Source organism: Cyprinodon tularosa, unplaced genomic scaffold (genome assembly GCF_016077235.1).
Source record: "Cyprinodon tularosa strain WSP-4 unplaced genomic scaffold, ASM1607723v1 ctg309, whole genome shotgun sequence".
Lineage (NCBI taxonomy): Eukaryota > Metazoa > Chordata > Actinopteri > Cyprinodontiformes > Cyprinodontidae > Cyprinodon > Cyprinodon tularosa.
The window spans coordinates 103,895-121,862 of record NW_024039018.1 but is presented as its reverse complement, the minus strand read 5'-3'; the positions used below and the strand labels follow the sequence as shown (position 1 = coordinate 121,862).

The following is a 17,968-nucleotide window of genomic DNA, read 5'->3' as shown; positions in this document are numbered from 1 at the left end:
GGATACACCACGTTTAAAAATGTGCACAGATGAAAACCTCCCGAGGGTCAGAGACTCTCACCAGTTTCCTAAAATCTTGTGGGAAACACTTTAAACATAGAAACACATCGTGGCTCTAAGCTGTTTCTCTGCAGTGACGCTGATATTAGATGTTCTAATTGTTCTGGTTCAGTCAGGGAGAATATGCTGGGTGGAAATGTATTTATATTTATGGCATCTGAAGCAACTTCTCTGATCTAAGATTCTAATTTCTATCAGAATCTGTCATCATGTCTCCTTGTTATTTAAAACATAAACATTATGATCTCTGCTCACGTAGAGAGAAAGCCTTATGGTGGAAACAGCTTTCCTTTACCAATCAATCAATCAATCAATGAAATATCAGTCTAGATTAAATATTAACATTAAGTTTGGCTGAATGATGTGATAATTGATCGCTCTGTTCTCCTCCAGCCTCCTCCTTCCTCAAGCAGACCTTTGAAGGAGAGTTCCCCAAACTGCTGCGACTCTACAACGAGCTGTGGCGCCGCCTGCAGCAGTACAGCAGCAGCCTGCAGGGGGCGCTGGCGAGTGGAGGAGGGGCGGACATGACTCTGGACCTCAGCTCTGGGGAAACGGAGAGCCAGGACCTGTTCACTGGAGGGAAACAGGACTACAAGTGAGTTCAACTTAGTTCTGAGGGTTCTGACCGGGTCCGATCGGTGGTGGCCTGTCCCAGTCTGAGTTCTGAGGGTTCTGACCGGGTCCGATCGGTGGTGGCCTGTCCCAGTCTGAGTTCTGAGGATTCTGACCGGGTCCGATCGGCGGTGGCCTGTCCCAGTCTGAGTTCTGAGGGTTCTGACCGGGTCCGATCGGCGGTGGCCTGTCCCAGTCTGAGTTCTGAGGGTTCTGACCGGGTCCGATCGGCGGTGGCCTGTCCCAGTCTGAGTTCTGAGGGTTCTGACCGGGTCCGATCTGTGGTGGCCTGTCCCAGTCTGAGTTCTGAGGATTCTGACCGGGTCCGATCGGCGGTGGCCTGTCCCAGTCTGAGTTCTGAGGGTTCTGACCGGGTCCGATCTGTGGTGGCCTGTCCCAGTCTGAGTTCTGAGGGTTCTGACCAGGTCTGATCTGTGGTGGCCTGTCCCAGTCTGAGTTCTGAGGGTTCTGACCGGGTCCGATCGGCGGTGGCCTGTCCCAGTCTGAGTTCTGAGGGTTCTGACCAGGTCTGATCTGCGGTGGCCTGTCCCAGTCTGAGTTCTGAGGGTTCTGACCGGGTCCGATCGGCGGTGGCCTGTCCCAGTCTGAGTTCTGAGGGTTCTGACCGGGTCCGATCGGCGGTGGCCTGTCCCAGTCTGAGTTCTGAGGGTTCTGACCGGGTCCGATCGGCGGTGGCCTGTCCCAGTCTGAGTTCTGAGGGTTCTGACCGGGTCCGATCGGCGGTGGCCTGTCCCAGTCTGAGTTCTGAGGGTTCTGACCGGGTCCGATCGGCGGTGGCCTGTCCCAGTCTGAGTTCTGAGGGTTCTGACCGGGTCCGATCGGCGGTGGCCTGTCCCAGTCTGAGTTCTGAGGGTTCTGACCGGGTCCGATCGGCGGTGGCCTGTCCCAGTCTGAGTTCTGAGGGTTCTGACCGGGTCCGATCGGCGGTGGCCTGTCCCAGTCTGAGTTCTGAGGGTTCTGACCGGGTCCGATCGGCGGTGGCCTGTCCCAGTCTGAGTTCTGAGGGTTCTGACCCGGTCTGACACCGGGGGCCTTCCTTTATCAGTGACGTTTTCAGTTTCTGCGTCTGTAGATCTGGAAGGTCCGACCCGTGTTCTGACAGAAAGACGCATTCGCTCCTTGCCCCGGCAACCAGCAGCATTTCCTCTATCTGGACCTTTGATCTGGTGTTCTATGTTCTGTTTGGTTCTGTCCGGGTTCAGTCCAGAGAAGGCCCTGAAGGACTCCCTGCAGCCCTACGAAGCCGCCTACCTCTCCAAGTCCCTGTCCCGCCTCTTCGACCCCATCAACCTGGTGTTCCCCATGGGGGGGCGCAACCCGCCCTCCGCCGACGAGCTGGACAGCATCATCAGAACCATCAGCAGGTGGGAGGAGCAGCAGGGCATTATGGGATGGAGGAGGAGCGTCTCTGATCATTGGCTGTGTTTGTTGGCAGCGAGCTGAACGTGGCGTCGGTGGATCAGAACCTCTCTCTGGCCGTGGCCCGGAACGCCGCCAAGACCGTGCAGCTCTTCTGCGTCAAGTCAGAGCAGCTGGTAGGTACCGAACCCCCCTGGACCAAGCAGGTCAGAACCCGCAGGTCTGGTTCCTCTGAGCGGGACGCATGTCGGACCAGAACCTTCAGCTCTTTCCTTCCCTTCCTCAGCTCTGCACCCAGGGAGACGCCAGTCAGGTGATCGGACCGCTGACGGACGGCCAGAGGAGGAACATCGCCGTGGTCAACTCGCTGTACCGCCTGCAGCAGGCCGTTACCAAGGTAACAGCTGTGGCAGGGACGTGTTGTTGCATCAGACCGGTCTGAGCTCAGGGGTCTAACTGCTCTGTCTGGTTCGCAGATGTGCTCTGGTTCTGGTTCTGGTTCTGGTTCTGGTTCTGGTTCTGGTCTGGGAGGAGGAGCTCCACCAGCTGCCGTTGAAGCGCTCACTTCTTCTCTGGAGGTCTGAAGTTCTGCCTGCTGCTGGAGGTTCTACTGGTTTTCTTCCAGAACCGTTCCCATGGTAACAGCTGTGTGTTCTGACCCAGGCGGTCCAGGCCCTGATGAACGGCGCCGTCCAGCCGCTGCTGCAGTCCGTCAGCGACTCCATCGAGGCCATCATCATCACGCTGCACCAGGAGGACTTCTCAGGGTGAGCGACCCAGTCCGGTCCGGTTCTAGTTCCCTCCTCGCTAAAACTAAGCAGAACCATCAGGTGACCTGATGGTCGCTCTGTGGGATCGGGTCAGAACCAGGTGTGTGTGTTCCAGGCCCGTGTCCGGGTCGGAGCGGCCCGCCGTGCCGTGCTCGCTCTACATGAAGGAGCTGCAGGGCTTCATCTCCAGGATCATGGCCGACTACTTCTCCCACTTCCAGTGTTCGGACTTCGTCTACGACAGAACCGAGCCCGTGGCCCAGAGGGCCGTGCTGCTCTTCCTACGCCACGCCAGCCTGCTGCGGCCGCTGGGGGAGGGGGGCAAGATGAGGCTGGCCGCAGACTTCGCCCAGGTAAGGAGTGGGGGGCCGGGTTCTGGAGGGCCGGGTTCTGGAGGTCCGGTTCCCCATTAACCCGTGTGTGTGTCAGATGGAGATGGCGGTGGCGCCGCTGTGCAGGAGGGTGTCGGACCTGGGGAAGCCGTACCGGATGCTGCGCTCCTTCAGGTTGGTGCGCTGATCTCCTCAGGACCTCTGGAGGTCCATAAGGTTCTGGGATGGGTCGGGTCCAGGTGGTTCTGGACGGTTCCTGGTCTCAGGTCTGGTTCCTGTCTTCTTCAGGCCTCTGCTGTTCCAGACCAGTGAGCTGATCGCCAGCAGTCCAGCTGTGGGAGACCTGATCCCCTACAGCACCGTGCTGCACTTCCTGTTCTCCAGAGCCCCCCCAGAGCTGCGCTCCCCCCACCAGGTCTGAACACCTCCCCCCACCCTGAGTCAGCAGACGGCCTCCTCACCTGTCCTCACCTGTCCTCCTCACCTGTCCTCACCTGTCCTCTCCTTCTGCCTCCAGAGAGCAGAGTGGTCCATCGCACGGTACTCCCAGTGGCTGGATGATCACCCCTCAGAGAAGGACAGGCTGGCTCTCATCAGGTGGGCAGTCCTCTCTCCTCTGTCCTCTCTCCTCTCCTCTGTCCTCTCCTCTCTCCTCTCTCCTCTCCTCTGTCCTCTCCTCTGTCCTCTCTGTGACCAGAGGGCGCCCTTTAGTGGTGAATGGTGGTGGTGTTCCTCCAGAGGACGTGGATCATCTCTAAAACTGTCTGTTCATCCAAACCAGGAACAATAAAGAGTTTTCAGATAGATTGTTCCTGATGGATCTCAGCTGAGCATCCTGAAGGTGTTTAAAGAGTCTGAGGCAGAGGAAGAAGGAGGAGCAGTCATGGCAGCTAGATCCCCACTTTAACAGCTGGAGTTAAAATCTACTCATCTGGATCTGATCTATCAGATGACTGAAAGGAACAGAGGATGTTTCCTAATCCTCCATCCAGCAGTGAATTATTGTGGAACCAGTAGAGGGTGGGTCTACTGTCAGTCTCTGAACCAGAGCTGTGCTCTACAATGAACCAGCCACGGAAGCAAACGTAGAAAAGGGAAATAGATGCACTGATCTATATTTGCACTCTGTTTGAAAAGCTAACGGTAACCTAGCTTCAAAAGAGCTCTGTCTGGGAAGGAGACAGTTAATCAGACGAGCTCAGAGCCAGCTCCCATGTCAGAGGATGAAGAGAGCACATCCAGTTAGTCACAGTCAGAGAAACAGGACTAAACTGGAAAACAGGCTGATCTCCAACATCTATAAACAAGGCTGTTGATGGCAGCAGCACAGCTGATATTTCTCTCCAGGATGGAGTCACAGCCAAACAGGAACAGACCAGATGAAGCTACTATGAGAAAAAGCAGAGAGAGCAGAACGTTAGAGATTGAACTAACAGATTCTGCAGAGTGGAAGAATAGAGATAGAATGAAGCAGAATGATGAAAAAGGGGTCCCTATGTCCTCCAGCAGTCTAAGCCTATAGCAGCAGAACTATAGAGATAGCTCAGGATAACTGAGCCACTCTAACTAGAAGCTTTATCAAAAAGGAACGTTTTAAGCCTAGCCTTAAAAGTAGACAGGGTGTCTGCCTCACGGACTAAAACTGGTAGTTGGTTCCACAGGAGAGGAGCCTGATAACTAAAAGATCTGCCTCCCATTCTACTTTTAGAAATTCTAGGAACCACTAGTTAACCTGCAGATTGAGAGCGAAGTGCTCTGTTAGGAACATAAGGAACAATCAGATCTCTGATATCAGATGGAGCTTGGCCATTTAAGGCTTTATATGTGAGAAGGAGGATTTTAAATTCTATTCTTTGTCTTTTTTACTTTATTATCTGAAATCAGTTTAATCCCATCCAAATGAAGTGACTGACTAATCAGCTTCTTTTTCAGAGACTCTGGTCCAAAGACTATAACTTCTGTTTTGTCTGCATTCAGAAGCAGAAAGTTAAGAGTCATCCAGGTTTTTATGTCTTCAGACATGCCTGTAATCTATGTAATGGGTTAGCTTCATCTGGATTTATAGACAGATATAGCTGGGTATCATCAGCATAACAGTGGAAATTAATCCCATGCTGTCTAATAATTCTACCAATTGGAAGCATGTATAAAGTAAAGAGAATTGGTCCTAGCACTGATCCCTGTGGTACTCCACAGGTAACCTTTGAGCATGAGGAAGATCTATCATTAACTTGAACAAACTGAATTCGATCAGATAGATAAGATTTAAACCAGTCTAGTGCTGTTCCTTTAATTCCAACAAAATATTCAAGTCTTTCTAAAATAATATTATGATCAACTGTATCAAATGCAGCACTAAGATCCAACAGGACGAGCACAGATACAAGTCCATTATCTGAGACCATGAGAATATCATTAGTGACTTTCACCAGAGCTGTTTCAGTGCTATGATGAGCTCTAAAGCCAGACTGAAACTCTTCAAAAAGTTCATAATGGTGCAAGTGATCACAAACTTGTTTGGCAACTACTTTCTCAAGAATTTTAGATAAGAAAGGAAGATTGGATATAGGTCTATAATTGACCAAGTCATCTGGGTCAAGAGACGGTTTCTTAAGCAGAGGTTTAATTACAGCAACCTGAAAAGCTTTAGGTACATATCCCTGTAACAGAGATAGATTAATCACATCTAAAATGGAGGAGGAGATCAAAGGGAATACCTCCTTAAATAACCTGCTTGGAACTGGATCTAACATCCAAGTTGAAGGCTTAGATGAAGACACTAATTTTGCTAATTCAGAAAGTTCAACTGGATCAAATAAATCTACCTCAGATGCTGCCTCACATTCCAGAGATAAACCAATCATAGTTAGGAGTGTTAATGATCTAATTTGTAATACAATCAATCTTATTTATAAAGAATCCCATAAAATCATTGCTGCTAAGAGCAGGTGGAATGGACGGTTCAACAGAGCTATGGCTCTGGGTGAGTTTGGCAACTGGATTAACCCTTTAAAGCCTTAACCATGAAATAATTGATGGAACATTCTAATTTTGAATGTCATTGAACTTTCTGAAAAAAATGTATAAGTTAAATTAGACAATTTGATACATTAGGCAGTTCTGTATAACCTTTTATGTCTTCTGTTCACTACACGTCTGAATGTTTTATTCTGTGCTTCAAGAGCAAAACCATCTCACTGATGCAGAAGTCTAAAAACTCATGTATCAAATATGATACACTTGGCTTTAAAGGATTAAAAAGAAATCTAGGATTATTCTTATTCTCCTCTATTAATGAGGAGAAGTATGCTGCTCTTGCTTTACAAAGGGTCCTCTTCTACAGCAGTAAACTATTTTTCCAGACTAGGAAGGACTCCTGCAGGCCTGTGGAGCGATATTTTCTCTCCAGTTTCTGAGCATTTTGCTGTGTTAGACCAAGGAGCCAGCTTTCTATTTTTAGAGTTCAAAGGTCAGGGGGATCAGAACCTCAGCTGTCAGCTTCTGGTCTCAGACCTCCTCACTGGACTGACCGTTGCCATGGTTTCTGCCTCCCACAGGGGGGCGCTGGAGGCCTACGTCCAGGTGGTCCGAGCCCGGCAGGGGAAGGAGTTCGCCCCCATGTATCCCATCATGCTGCAGCTGCTGCAGAGGGCCACCAGCGGGGCTCAGGGGCCCAAACCCTGAAAGACCCGGCTTTCAGAACCAGAACCATTTGGTTCTGATGTAGAAACTGGTTCAACTCACGATCATTAATAAAATGAAGGGAATAAAGAAACAAAAGGTTTGCTGGACTTTTCTTTATTAGAACCCCCCCCCCCCCAGAACAGAACCAATCAGACGGGCCACTTCCACTGGTTGGGTGGAGCCTCCTCCACCAGCGGCTCCCACGGCTTCCAGTCCGCCATCTTCCTGGACAGAGCCAGCTCACACTCAGCCTGAAAGACAGGAGGACAGACAATCAGAACCACTGGTCCATCAGAACCACGGGTCCATCAGAACCACGGGTCCAATAGAACCAAGGCTTTGTCCTAAGAGCAGCCTTACAGGTGCTGGTCATAAAATTAGAATATCATGAAAAAGTAGATTGATTTCAGTAATTCCATTTAAAAAGTGAAACTTGTATATTATATTCATACATTACATACAAACTCATATATTTCAGATGTTTATTTTGTTTAATTTTGATGATTACAAATGACAACAAATGAAAATCTCAAATTCATCATATCAGAAAATTAGAATATTGTGAAAAGGTTCAAAATTGATGGCCCCTGGTGCCACACTCTAATCAGCTAATTAACTCAAACCACCTGCAAAAGCCTTTAAATGGTCTTTCAGTCTAGTTCTATAGGCTACACAATCATGGGGAAGACTGCTGACTTGACAGTTGTCCAAAAGACGACCATCGACACCTTGCACAAGGAGGGCAAGACACAAAAGGTCATCGCTAAAGAGGCTGGCTGTTCACAGAGCTCAGTGTCCAAGCACATTAATAGAGAGGCGAAGGGAAGGAAAAGATGTGGTCGAAAAAAGTGTACAAGCAAGAGAGATAACCGCACCCTGGAGAGGATTGTGAAACAAAACCCCTTCAAAAATGTGGGGGAGATTCACAAAGAGTGGACTGCAGCTGGAGTGAGTGCTTCAAGAACCACCACACACAGACGTATGAAAGACATGGGTTTCTGCTGTCGCATTCCTTGTGTCAAGCCACTCTTGAACCACAGACAGCGTCAGAAGCGTCTTGCCTGGGCTAAAGAGAAACAGGACTGGACTGCTGGTGAGTGGTCCAAAGTCATGTTCTCTGATGAAAGTAAATTTTGCATTTCCTTTGGAAATCAAGGTCCCAGAGTCTGGAGGAAAAGAAGAGAGGCACTTCATCCACGTTGCTTGAAGTCCAGTGTAAAGTTTCCACAGTCAGTGATGGTTTGGGGTGCCATGTCATCTGCTGGTGTTGGTCCATTGTGTTTTCTGAGGTCCAGGGTCAACGCAGCCACATACCAGGAAGTTTTAGAGCACTTCATGCTTCCTGCAGCTGACCAACTTTTTGGAGATGCAGATTTCATTTTCCAACAGGACTTGGCACCTGCACACAGTGCCAAAGCTACCAGTACCTGGTTGAAGGGCCATGGTATCCCTGTTCTTAATTGGCCAGCAAACTCTCCTGACCTTAACCCCATAGAAAATCTATGGGGTATTGTGAAGAAGAAGATGCAATACACCAGACCCAACAATTCAGAAGAGCTAAAAGCCACTATTAGAGCAACCTGGGCTATCATAACACCTGAGCAGTGCCACAGACTGATCGACTCCATGCCACGCCGCATTGCTGCAGTAATACAGGCCAAAGGAGGCCCAACTAAATACTGAGTGCTGTACATGCTCATACTTTTCATGTTCATACTTTTCAGTTGGCCAACATTTCTATAAATCCTTTGTTTTTATTGGTCTTCAGTAATATTCTAATTTTCTGATATGATGAATTTGAGATTTTCATTTGTTGTCATTTGTAATCATCAAAATTAAACAAAATAAACATCTGAAATATATGAGTTTGTATGTAATGTATGAATATAATATACAAGTTTCACTTTTTAAATGGAATTACTGAAATCAATCTACTTTTTCATGATATTCTAATTTTATGACCAGCACCTGTAGTTCTGACCCAAACGTTGAACCAGAGTTTCTCCTGTAGATGTTCAGCTGATCCAATAGAACCTGATCTGAGCTCCATTCATGGAGAACCTGAATTTTAGAAAGTGAAAAAAAAACAAATTATATCAGTAAGAATGAAGTTTTATATATCTAGAAATGTTTCCATATTTTAAGTGGCCGTTCTGACATTTATCAGCTTGACTCAAAATATTTTCATGAAATGCCGACCAGTAATATTAGAACTACAGAGATCTCAAATTAAATTCTAGACATCCAGAATGTTTATTCTAGATGTGAAGAATGTCAAGAAAATATATATTTTTTTCAGATATCAGGAATACAAATCAGTAAAACTACTAAATATCAAACTGCTTGCCATAGGCTGCTGTTAATGTGATAATATTACGGGTTTATTTTTTTGAATGGTAATAGATCAATGTATCTATTTAGGTGAAATCTGTCAGCATGTGAGGATAAAGAATAAAAACATTCTATAGAATCTGTTCATCATCTCATGGGTTCCTCCTCATGTTGATTCAGTCTCTTTTACACAGTAAATAATTAGTGTCTGTTTGTTGCTGCGCTTCAGATGTTATCATCCCAATAAATGGTCGTTATTAGCGGCTATCAGTCCCTTAGAATGGCTTCAGATTGGGCCAGTGGGCTCAGCAGGCTGTTATCATTAAAGGAATCCTAATCCTAAAGTAATTAATTTTGTCCCTTGTGGAATTAATCTATTTATGTGTAAACTGAAAATAATCTCAGTATTTCTTCATGTACTGTAAATAAATCTAAATAAAAATAACATTTTTATTTAGATTTGGTTTGTTTCATAAATTTTATTTATGAAACAAACCAAAAACCAGTAATCTCCTCTCCTGTCACTGACTTGTAGAATCCTCTCCCTATAAATATTTCATTCTCTGTGAATTAATTCCCGTCATTCTTTAATAAGATCCTCATCAGACGGACATGAAGTGTTTGTTTTTTAATCTAATGTGTCTAACAGACCTAGTGGATTTTTTCTTTTTTTATGGACGAAACTAGGACAAACATCAGACTAAATCAGTAAATGAAGCAGCGTGGAAACCTGCTGCTGACCAGGTTAGCTCTGGGAGGATGTTACCATGGCAACAGAAACAGAGGATGAGCAAACTCTCTTTGGGAAAACTTAATTTCAGGTTTTATACCTGAAATTCAGTTTTTCAGTGAATTTTGGTGAAACGGATTCTGGACCTCAGAGTTCTGGTCATGTTGGGCCTTCATCCCTGAAGATGAGGAGCACCGTTAGCTTGGTTCCGTATCTAAGCAACAACGTGACGAAGCGTAAAGCTTTTTGAACAGAATCACGGTTCTGATCCAATAAATGTTAGATTAAGTCCGGTCCTGTTCCGAGCCTCCAGAACGGTTCTGATGGAGTCCACTAAGGCCCTGTGCTCTGTATCAGGCCCGTTTAATCTGGATGTCAACCAGAACCGCTCCAGGTTCTGCTGGGTCCGTTTCCCACCTGGAAGATGACCTCTTCGATCTGCCCCCCGTTGATCTTCTTCTCCAGCTTCTCCACGTCTGGTTCCTGGAAACAGAGACAGTCAGTGAGCGGTGCCGCCCTCCCATCTGGACCCGCCGGTTCTGTTCATACGGACCGTTTTCACGTGGTCAAAGCGCTGTGTCACCAGCTGCTCCGTGTACTTCCTGTAGGCGGCGTCCTGCGGCATGCTCTGCAGCGACGCCAGGATCTTGGAGTAGAGGATCCTCAGACGCTGCGGGACACAGGAGAACATTCAGCCAGAACTTCTAGAGACAAGGAGAACTCTGCGGGTTTTGCTCACCTCATGAGGGTTCTGCGACACGGCCAGACCCACCAGGCCCGTGGTCTGGAAGAGAAGAGAGGCTGTGAGCGGGTCGGACCAGAACCTCTGGACAATCCAAACTCCTACAGCATGAAACACCTCATGGGTTCAGAACCGGGTCTGGACCTCTGGAGCAGGATGTCTTCTTTGAAAGGATTCAGTCCGACCAGAACCAGCAGGAACTGGACCTGAGGAGAAAGGCAGGTTCTGGACCTCAGGTGAGATCCTCCAGGTCCAGAACCTCCTTCTCCAGGTTCCAGATGTTTCCAGATGTGGAGCTGCTGGTATGAAGCAGAGGAACATCTGGAACCTGCAGGCAGAGAGCCTGGAGGAGGGTTGGAAAACACTGACCTAGACTTAGATCCTCTAGATGTTAAACTGGGTCTATAAAGGAGCTGCAGGTTTTCCTTCCAACCAAACCTTCATCTCCTCCAGGCTGAACATCTGGAGGAGATGAAGGATTGTTTGGAAAGGAGACCTTCATCCTGCTCCTCCCTGGATTGACCTCCCTGCTCCTCCTGCTCCGCGGCAGTAAACCCAATAGAAGCTTATTGGTTTAGCTTAGCTGTTAGCTTAGCTCCGCTCGGCAGTCAGTCAACCTTCTCCTTCTGCTGCCTCCATCAGGAACATGACTTTTTTTCCCCTTTATAACTTTATTTGAACAGTAACAATAACAAAAATAAAACAATAACATAAAAAAATCACAACATATAGTCAATCATACATTCTAACACTTTTCTTAATATTTATTTCAGTCGCAATGTAAACAGATGTTTACACAATACGTTTATACATTACACTTCCGAAAGAGAAAAAAAATCAAAATCCAAAGATATCTATAATTACATATGTCGAATATAACAGAATTATAATGAAATATAAAAAATAAAAAGCCATGTAATCATTATTCTTTCATTTGTATCGAGGGAGATACAAATTAAAGGGGATAAATTAGAAAGGTGATATGATAAACTTTTTGCTTAGATTTAGAAGATGGATCTCCTGTTTAAATACAGACCATAACGGCTTAGCTTTTCCAAATCTACATTTATGTATATAAAACTTTAAAGTGATAATAATGCTATTAATAAGATATTCAAAGAGATCAGATTCTCTTTTATTTTCAGATAAAAAGCCATATGAGACAGTTTGTGATGAGAAGGGAGCCATGTTTATGTAACTCATAGTCAGTAGAGTGAAAAGATTCCCACAATTTTTTGATAGGTTGACAGAGAAAGAAAAGATGTTCTGTTGTTTCGGTTTCGTTACATATATAACAGTTACATTCAATTTTAAATCGGAACATGACCTCCACCTACCTTCTTCAGTAATCCGGCCATCTTTCTCCGTCCAGACGACCGATCGCCTTTTCCGGCAACTTCAGATGACGTCAGAGGACGCAAGCGTGCCTGCCCACAGAGATGACGTTTTTATCCTGTTCCTTTTTCTTTTTTTTTTTTTTTTATTATTATTGGCAATTCCCTGTAACATTACAGAATTAATCAAACTTCAAGAATAGATATACAACAGTTGGTGAAAGTATAACTTTAAGAAAGACGAGACACAGAAGGTTTTAAAAATAATTAAATAAAAAAAAAAAAAAAAAATATATAAAATAGCTAGGGGTTTACATTGAGTTTACGGTAATTTACAAAATTGTATAATTTTGTAATAATTATAATTTTATACCATTTTCATAAATTTAAGTGATTTAAAATACAAACAAACGTTGAAGTTTATTCGATTGTTGTTGATTATTTTTTCTATGAATCGATTAATAATCAGATCAGCCAAAGGTTCCTTAAAGATTTTTTTACGAAATGAAACCAGGTGAAACAGAAACGTTTCCTCTTCAGGAATTCTGGATGGAGAATATTAAAAGATAAAAACTTTTTTTATCCTAAATGCAAAATGTTTACATATTTTTTACAATCTTGGTATAATTCCTGCTCTAAGTGGGTCGCTCTGTCGGCTAAAGGCACATTTTAGTGGCTCTATACTCCAGTTAATGGTTAATCAATTACTAAATTAGTTGACGATAATTTAAATAATTGATTGATATAATTAATTGTTTCATCCATAGATAAAATACATGAAATGGGCGACACAGAGTAACTACAGCCCAGATGTACAACTTGTATAGTGAAGTTAATATTTTATATTGTCGGTGTCAATTCAATCAATTCAATTCAGTTTATTTATATAGCGCCAAATTCACAACACATGTCATCTCAAGGCACTTTACAGTTCAACCAGATCATACAGTCAAATCGATACAAAGTTTTCTATCTAAGGAAAACCAGTTGATTGCATCGACTCATTGACTCAAATACAATCCCCCACACTAAGCATGCTTGTAGCGACAGTGGAGAGGAAAAACTCCCTTTTAACAGGAAGAAACCTCCAGCAGAACCAGGCTCAGTGTGAGCGGCCATCTGCCGAGGCCGACTGGGGTTCAAGGAGACAGAAGCAGAGATACAAAAAGCAGCTGTAAAAGGCGGCCCCGTCCAGGAAACACACAGCCAGGCAGACGAGCTCCAAGGCAGCTCCCATGCCAGAGGACGAAGAGAGCACATCCACTCAGTCACGGTCAGAGAAACAGGACCACACTGGAAAACAGGCCGATCTCCAACATCTACAAACAAAGGTGTTGATAGAAGCAGCACAGCTGATGTTTCTTTCCAGGATGACGTCACAGCCAAACAGGAACAGACGAGGCAAAGCTACTCTGAGGAAAAGCAGAGAGAGCAGAAGGTTAGAGATTGAACTAACAGATTCTGCAGAATAGGAGAACAGAGAGAGAATGAAGCAGAATGATGAAATGGGGGTCCCTATGTCCTCCAAAAGTCTAAGCCTATAGCAGCATAACTATAGAGATAGCTCAGGATAACCTGAGCCACCCTAACTATAAGCTTTATCAAAAAGGAAAGTTTTAAGCCTAGCCTTAAAAGTAGACAGGGTGTCTGCCTCACGGACTAAAACTGGTAGTTGGTTCCACAGGAGAGGAGCCTGATAACTAAAAGATCTGCCTCCCATTCTACTTTTAGACATTCTAGGAACCACTAGTGAACCTGCAGATTGAGAGCGAAGTGCTCTGTTAGGAACATAAGGAACAATCAGATCTCTGATATAAGATGGAGCTTGGCCATTTAAGGCTTTATATGTGAGAAGGAGGATTTTAAATTCTATTCTTGATTTAACAGGAAGCCAATGAAGAGAAGCCAGGATAGGAGAGATATGATCTCTCTTTTTCATTTTCATTAGAACTCTGGCTGCAGCATTTTGGATCAGCTGAAGGCTTTTAACTACAGTTTGTGGACTTCCTGATAGTAAAGAATTACAATAGTCCAGCCTTGAAGTAACAAATGCATGGACTAGTTTCTCAGCATCACCCCTGGACAGGAGATTTCTATTTTTTGCAATGTTCCTCAGATGAAAGAAGGAAATTCTAGAAACCTCTTTGATCTGGGATTTAAATGACAGGTCCTGATCAAAAACAACACCAAGATTTTTTACTTTATTATCTGAGATCAGTTTAATCCCATCCAAATGAAGTGACTGGCTAATCAGTTTCTTTTTCAGAGACTCTGGTCCAAAGACTATAACTTCTGTTTTGTCTGCATTCAGAAGCAGAAAGTTAAGAGTCATCCAGGTTTTTATGTCTTCAGACATGCCTGTAATCTATGTAATGGGTTAGCTTCATCTGGATTATAGACAGATATAGCTGAGTATCATCAGCATAACAGTGGAAATTAATCCCATGCTGTCTAATAATTCTACAGATTGGGAGCATGTATAAAGTAAAGAGAATTGGTCCTAGCACTGATCCCTGTGGTACTCCACAGGTAACCTTTGAGCGTGTTGAAGATCTATCATTAACATGAACAAACTGAATTTGATCAGATAGATAAGATTTAAACCAGTCTAGTGCTGTTCCTTTAATTTCAACAAAATATTCAAGTCTTTCTAAAAGAATATTATGGTCAACTGTATCAAATGCAGCACTGAGATCCAACAGGACGAGCACAGATACAAGTCCATTATCTGAGGCCATGAGAATATCATTAGTGACTTTCACCAGAGCTGTTTCAGTGCTATGATGAGCTCTAAAGCCAGACTGAAACTCTTCAAAAAGTTCATTATGGTGGAAGTGATTGCAAACTTGTTTGGCAACTACTTTCTCAAGAATTTTGGATAAGAAAGGAAGATTGGATATAGGTCTATAATTAACCAAGTCATCTGGGTCAAGAGACGGTTTCTTAAGCAGAGGTTTAATTACAGCAACCTTAAAAGCTTTAGGTACATATCCCTGTAACAGAGATATATTAATCACATCTAAAATGGAGGAGGAGATCAAAGGGAATACCTCCTTAAATAACCTGGTTGGAACTGGATCTAACATACAAGTTGAAGGCTTAGATGAAGACAATAGTTTTGCTAATTCAGAAAGTTCAACTGGATCAAAGCAGTCTAAACCCGGTTCAGATTCCATGACTACCTCAGGTACAATCGCGGATAGAGGAGTGCTTATGATCTTATTTTTAATAAGATCAATCTTATTTATAAAGAATCCCATAAAATCATTGCTGCTAAGAGCAGGTGGAATGGACGGTTCAACAGAGCTATGGCTCTGGGTGAGTTTGGCAACTGTATTAAAAAGAAATCTAGGATTATTCTTATTCTCCTCTATTAATGAGGAGAAGTATGCTGCTCTTGCTTTACAAAGGGTCCTCTTATACAGCAGTAAACCATTTTTCCAGACTAGGAAGGACTCTCGCAGGCCTGTGGAGCGATATTTTCTCTCCAGTTTCCTAGCATTTTGCTTCAAAGTACGCAGCTCTGCATTAAACCAAGGAGCAAGCTTTCTATTTTTAACGGTTTTCATTTTCAAAGGAGCTGCGTTGTCTAAGGCAATACGCAGAGAACTGTCAGTTCCTCTTATAGTTCCACTGCACATGTAAATACAAATATTTGTATTTATTCGGTTATAAATTTTGCATGATACAGAGAGAGCATATTAGATTAAAAAAATAAGAGTGGGGTTTACCTCTGGTTACCTCTGCACAATTCTACATCTTCAATAGAAAACAGAGGATAAATCCACATATAACAGACATATTTAGACTATATTTGGTTAAATATTTACCTTCTGTCTTAGTCGCTGGTTACTTTAAATGCAAACCTGGAAAGAAGTGCTATTTCCACATTGATCAGAGCCAGTGTTGCTTTAAATATTGATAAACAGCATCTGGTGAGTGTAGAGCTGATAAGATTTATATTAATGTAGCAGAAATGCTGCTGTTCTCTTTAAACAAAGTGTTTCCTGATGCTCACATTAAGCATAAAATAGAGCATCAATATTTTTGCAAAGGCCATCCTGCATTCATCCACCTGCTGCCAAGACGTCTGAATCTTTTGTTTTTCTCTAAATAACAGGTTGATCAGAGAGCGGCCATATCAGCAACACATTTATAAATTTGATTAAAGTTTGATTAAAAGAATAATGAAGTCAACAACCAAACATTAGAGATCATTTACTGATATATTTTTGTATAACAAATGTTCATTTGCTGCCTCTGTTCTTTTACTGAACTGTAGAAAACAGAACAACCGACACCAGAAAACTGACATGTAGCCGTCCTCCTACATGCCTGATGGACCCTGTTCCTACGGTAACTGCAGCATCACACATGATCAATGCCTCACTGACATCAGGCATGTTTCCTAACTCACCCTCCATCCCACCGACTCAGGTGGAAAACTATGGGCCCGTCTCTCTAACACCATAGAAAGGACAGTCTTTAAGCAGGTCCTCTCACTCCTTGATAGAAACCAGTCTGGGTTTAAAAAGGCCGCTCCACTGAAAAAGCTGATATATGTGGCAGAAGCCATAAAAGAGGGAAGTTCTCATCCTGCTTATCAGCTGCAGTCGACCAGGACATCCTTCTGTCTAAAGTATCCTGGCTTGGTCTCACCACAGGGGTTCCTCAAGGTTCAGTACTGGGACCTCCATCATACGTCCACTGCCTCAGAGATACTGTATTTTATTAAACTTGAGAAAATCCGTCTTATTTTAAGAGGCTCTTCGGTGAGATTTCTGGGTTTGTGGAGCTCCTTGTTAAAAGTCCTTATTCATTTACTGAATATCTCAGACTGATGAGGTGAAACGTATGTAGCTGTTATTATTCGTATCTTTTTTTTCTTGTCTGGAGTTAAGTGTGTCTGATATATCAACAGCAGTGTCTCCTGACACCTGAGGACTGTTTGGACTGTGGAAAAAGATGAACATAGTTTTAATACTGTGGTTCTTTTTACTTTATCTTCTGATATATCTGTCTCTATCCACTTTCTCATTATGTTCGCCTGACTTGATCCTTTTTTTTTTTTTTATTTGTTATTAATATTCTGTGTGGGAGTAATTATGTGGGTATTCTGCAGAGATGGCAAAAGTACTCACTTTCCGTACTTGAGTAACAGTACAGATACTTGTGTTAAAAAATACTCTGGTAAAAGTGGAAGTACTGATTAAACTTCTTTACTCAAGTAAAAGTAGCAAAGTACAGGCTTGTAAATTTACTTAAAGTATAAAAGTAAAAGTAGAAACCACTTTTTTCCTGCCGTTGCCTACATTTTAAATGGATGTCTGCCAATAGGACTAGATCTCCGTTGTGTTCATTTTCAATCATCTCGTCGTCCATGCTACTATGCTAACGCCACCGCCACCAAGCTGCAATGATTTGCAGCGAATGAATACCGCCGAATCTGTCGATTCATCTTGTAGTGGTGCGTCAAATGCAACGTAGATTCCCATCCAATTAGATTGAATTTGGTATTGGTGACGTGAAAAATAATAACGGTAACTCCATTGAAATGATTCAAAACTAAAGTAACGAGACAATTTTTTTAAAATGTAAGGAGTAGAAAGTACAGATATTTGTGTAAAAATGTAAGGAGTAGATGTAAAAAGTCGCCATAAAAATAAGTAGTAAAGTAAAAATATCAGAAAAATCTACTTGAGTACAGTAACGAAGTATTTGTACTTAGTTACTTCCCATGTCTAGTATTCTGGGGTTTGTTCTAACCTAATTATGTTTATATGTTAAAGTAACATTGTTAAGTATATAACTATTGCAGTGTCTTTACATTGTACCACATGTTAAAGCATAAACAAACATTGGGGAAAAAGGTTCCATACTGGGACCTCTCCTCTTTGCCTGATCCAGCAGCTCGCTGGGCCAGATCATTCCATCACACGGCTTCATATATCGCTGTTATGCTGATGACACCCAGCGCTACCTGTTTCCAC

General features: G+C 43.7%; 2 protein-coding genes across 2 annotated transcripts in view; one reads left to right on the top strand and one right to left on the bottom strand.

Moving 5' to 3' along the window:
- The window catches only part of cog5 (component of oligomeric golgi complex 5), a 42,868-nt gene extending 35,931 nt beyond the window's left edge, over positions 1 to 6,937 (top strand). Inside the window, exons 12-22 of the mRNA XM_038292149.1 lie at positions 454 to 658; positions 1,899 to 2,060; positions 2,132 to 2,231; positions 2,342 to 2,452; positions 2,532 to 2,633; positions 2,719 to 2,822; positions 2,941 to 3,178; positions 3,255 to 3,331; positions 3,446 to 3,572; positions 3,675 to 3,754; positions 6,715 to 6,937. Of these exons, the coding sequence (XP_038148077.1) occupies positions 454 to 658; positions 1,899 to 2,060; positions 2,132 to 2,231; positions 2,342 to 2,452; positions 2,532 to 2,633; positions 2,719 to 2,822; positions 2,941 to 3,178; positions 3,255 to 3,331; positions 3,446 to 3,572; positions 3,675 to 3,754; positions 6,715 to 6,841 (1,433 nt within the window). The 3' untranslated portion in view covers positions 6,842 to 6,937. The remainder of the gene's footprint in view (positions 1 to 453; positions 659 to 1,898; positions 2,061 to 2,131; positions 2,232 to 2,341; positions 2,453 to 2,531; positions 2,634 to 2,718; positions 2,823 to 2,940; positions 3,179 to 3,254; positions 3,332 to 3,445; positions 3,573 to 3,674; positions 3,755 to 6,714) is intronic.
- On the bottom strand, positions 6,937 to 12,096 carry ndufa5 (NADH:ubiquinone oxidoreductase subunit A5). The gene is made up of 5 exons (XM_038292151.1): positions 11,982 to 12,096; positions 10,642 to 10,686; positions 10,456 to 10,572; positions 10,320 to 10,385; positions 6,937 to 7,092 (listed from the first exon to the last, which is right to left on the bottom strand). The coding sequence occupies exons 1-5, from the start codon at positions 12,000 to 12,002 to the stop codon at positions 6,991 to 6,993; spliced, it is 351 nt and encodes a 116-aa protein (XP_038148079.1). The 5' UTR covers positions 12,003 to 12,096; the 3' UTR covers positions 6,937 to 6,990.
- Between the last annotated feature and the right edge of the window lie 5,872 nt (positions 12,097 to 17,968).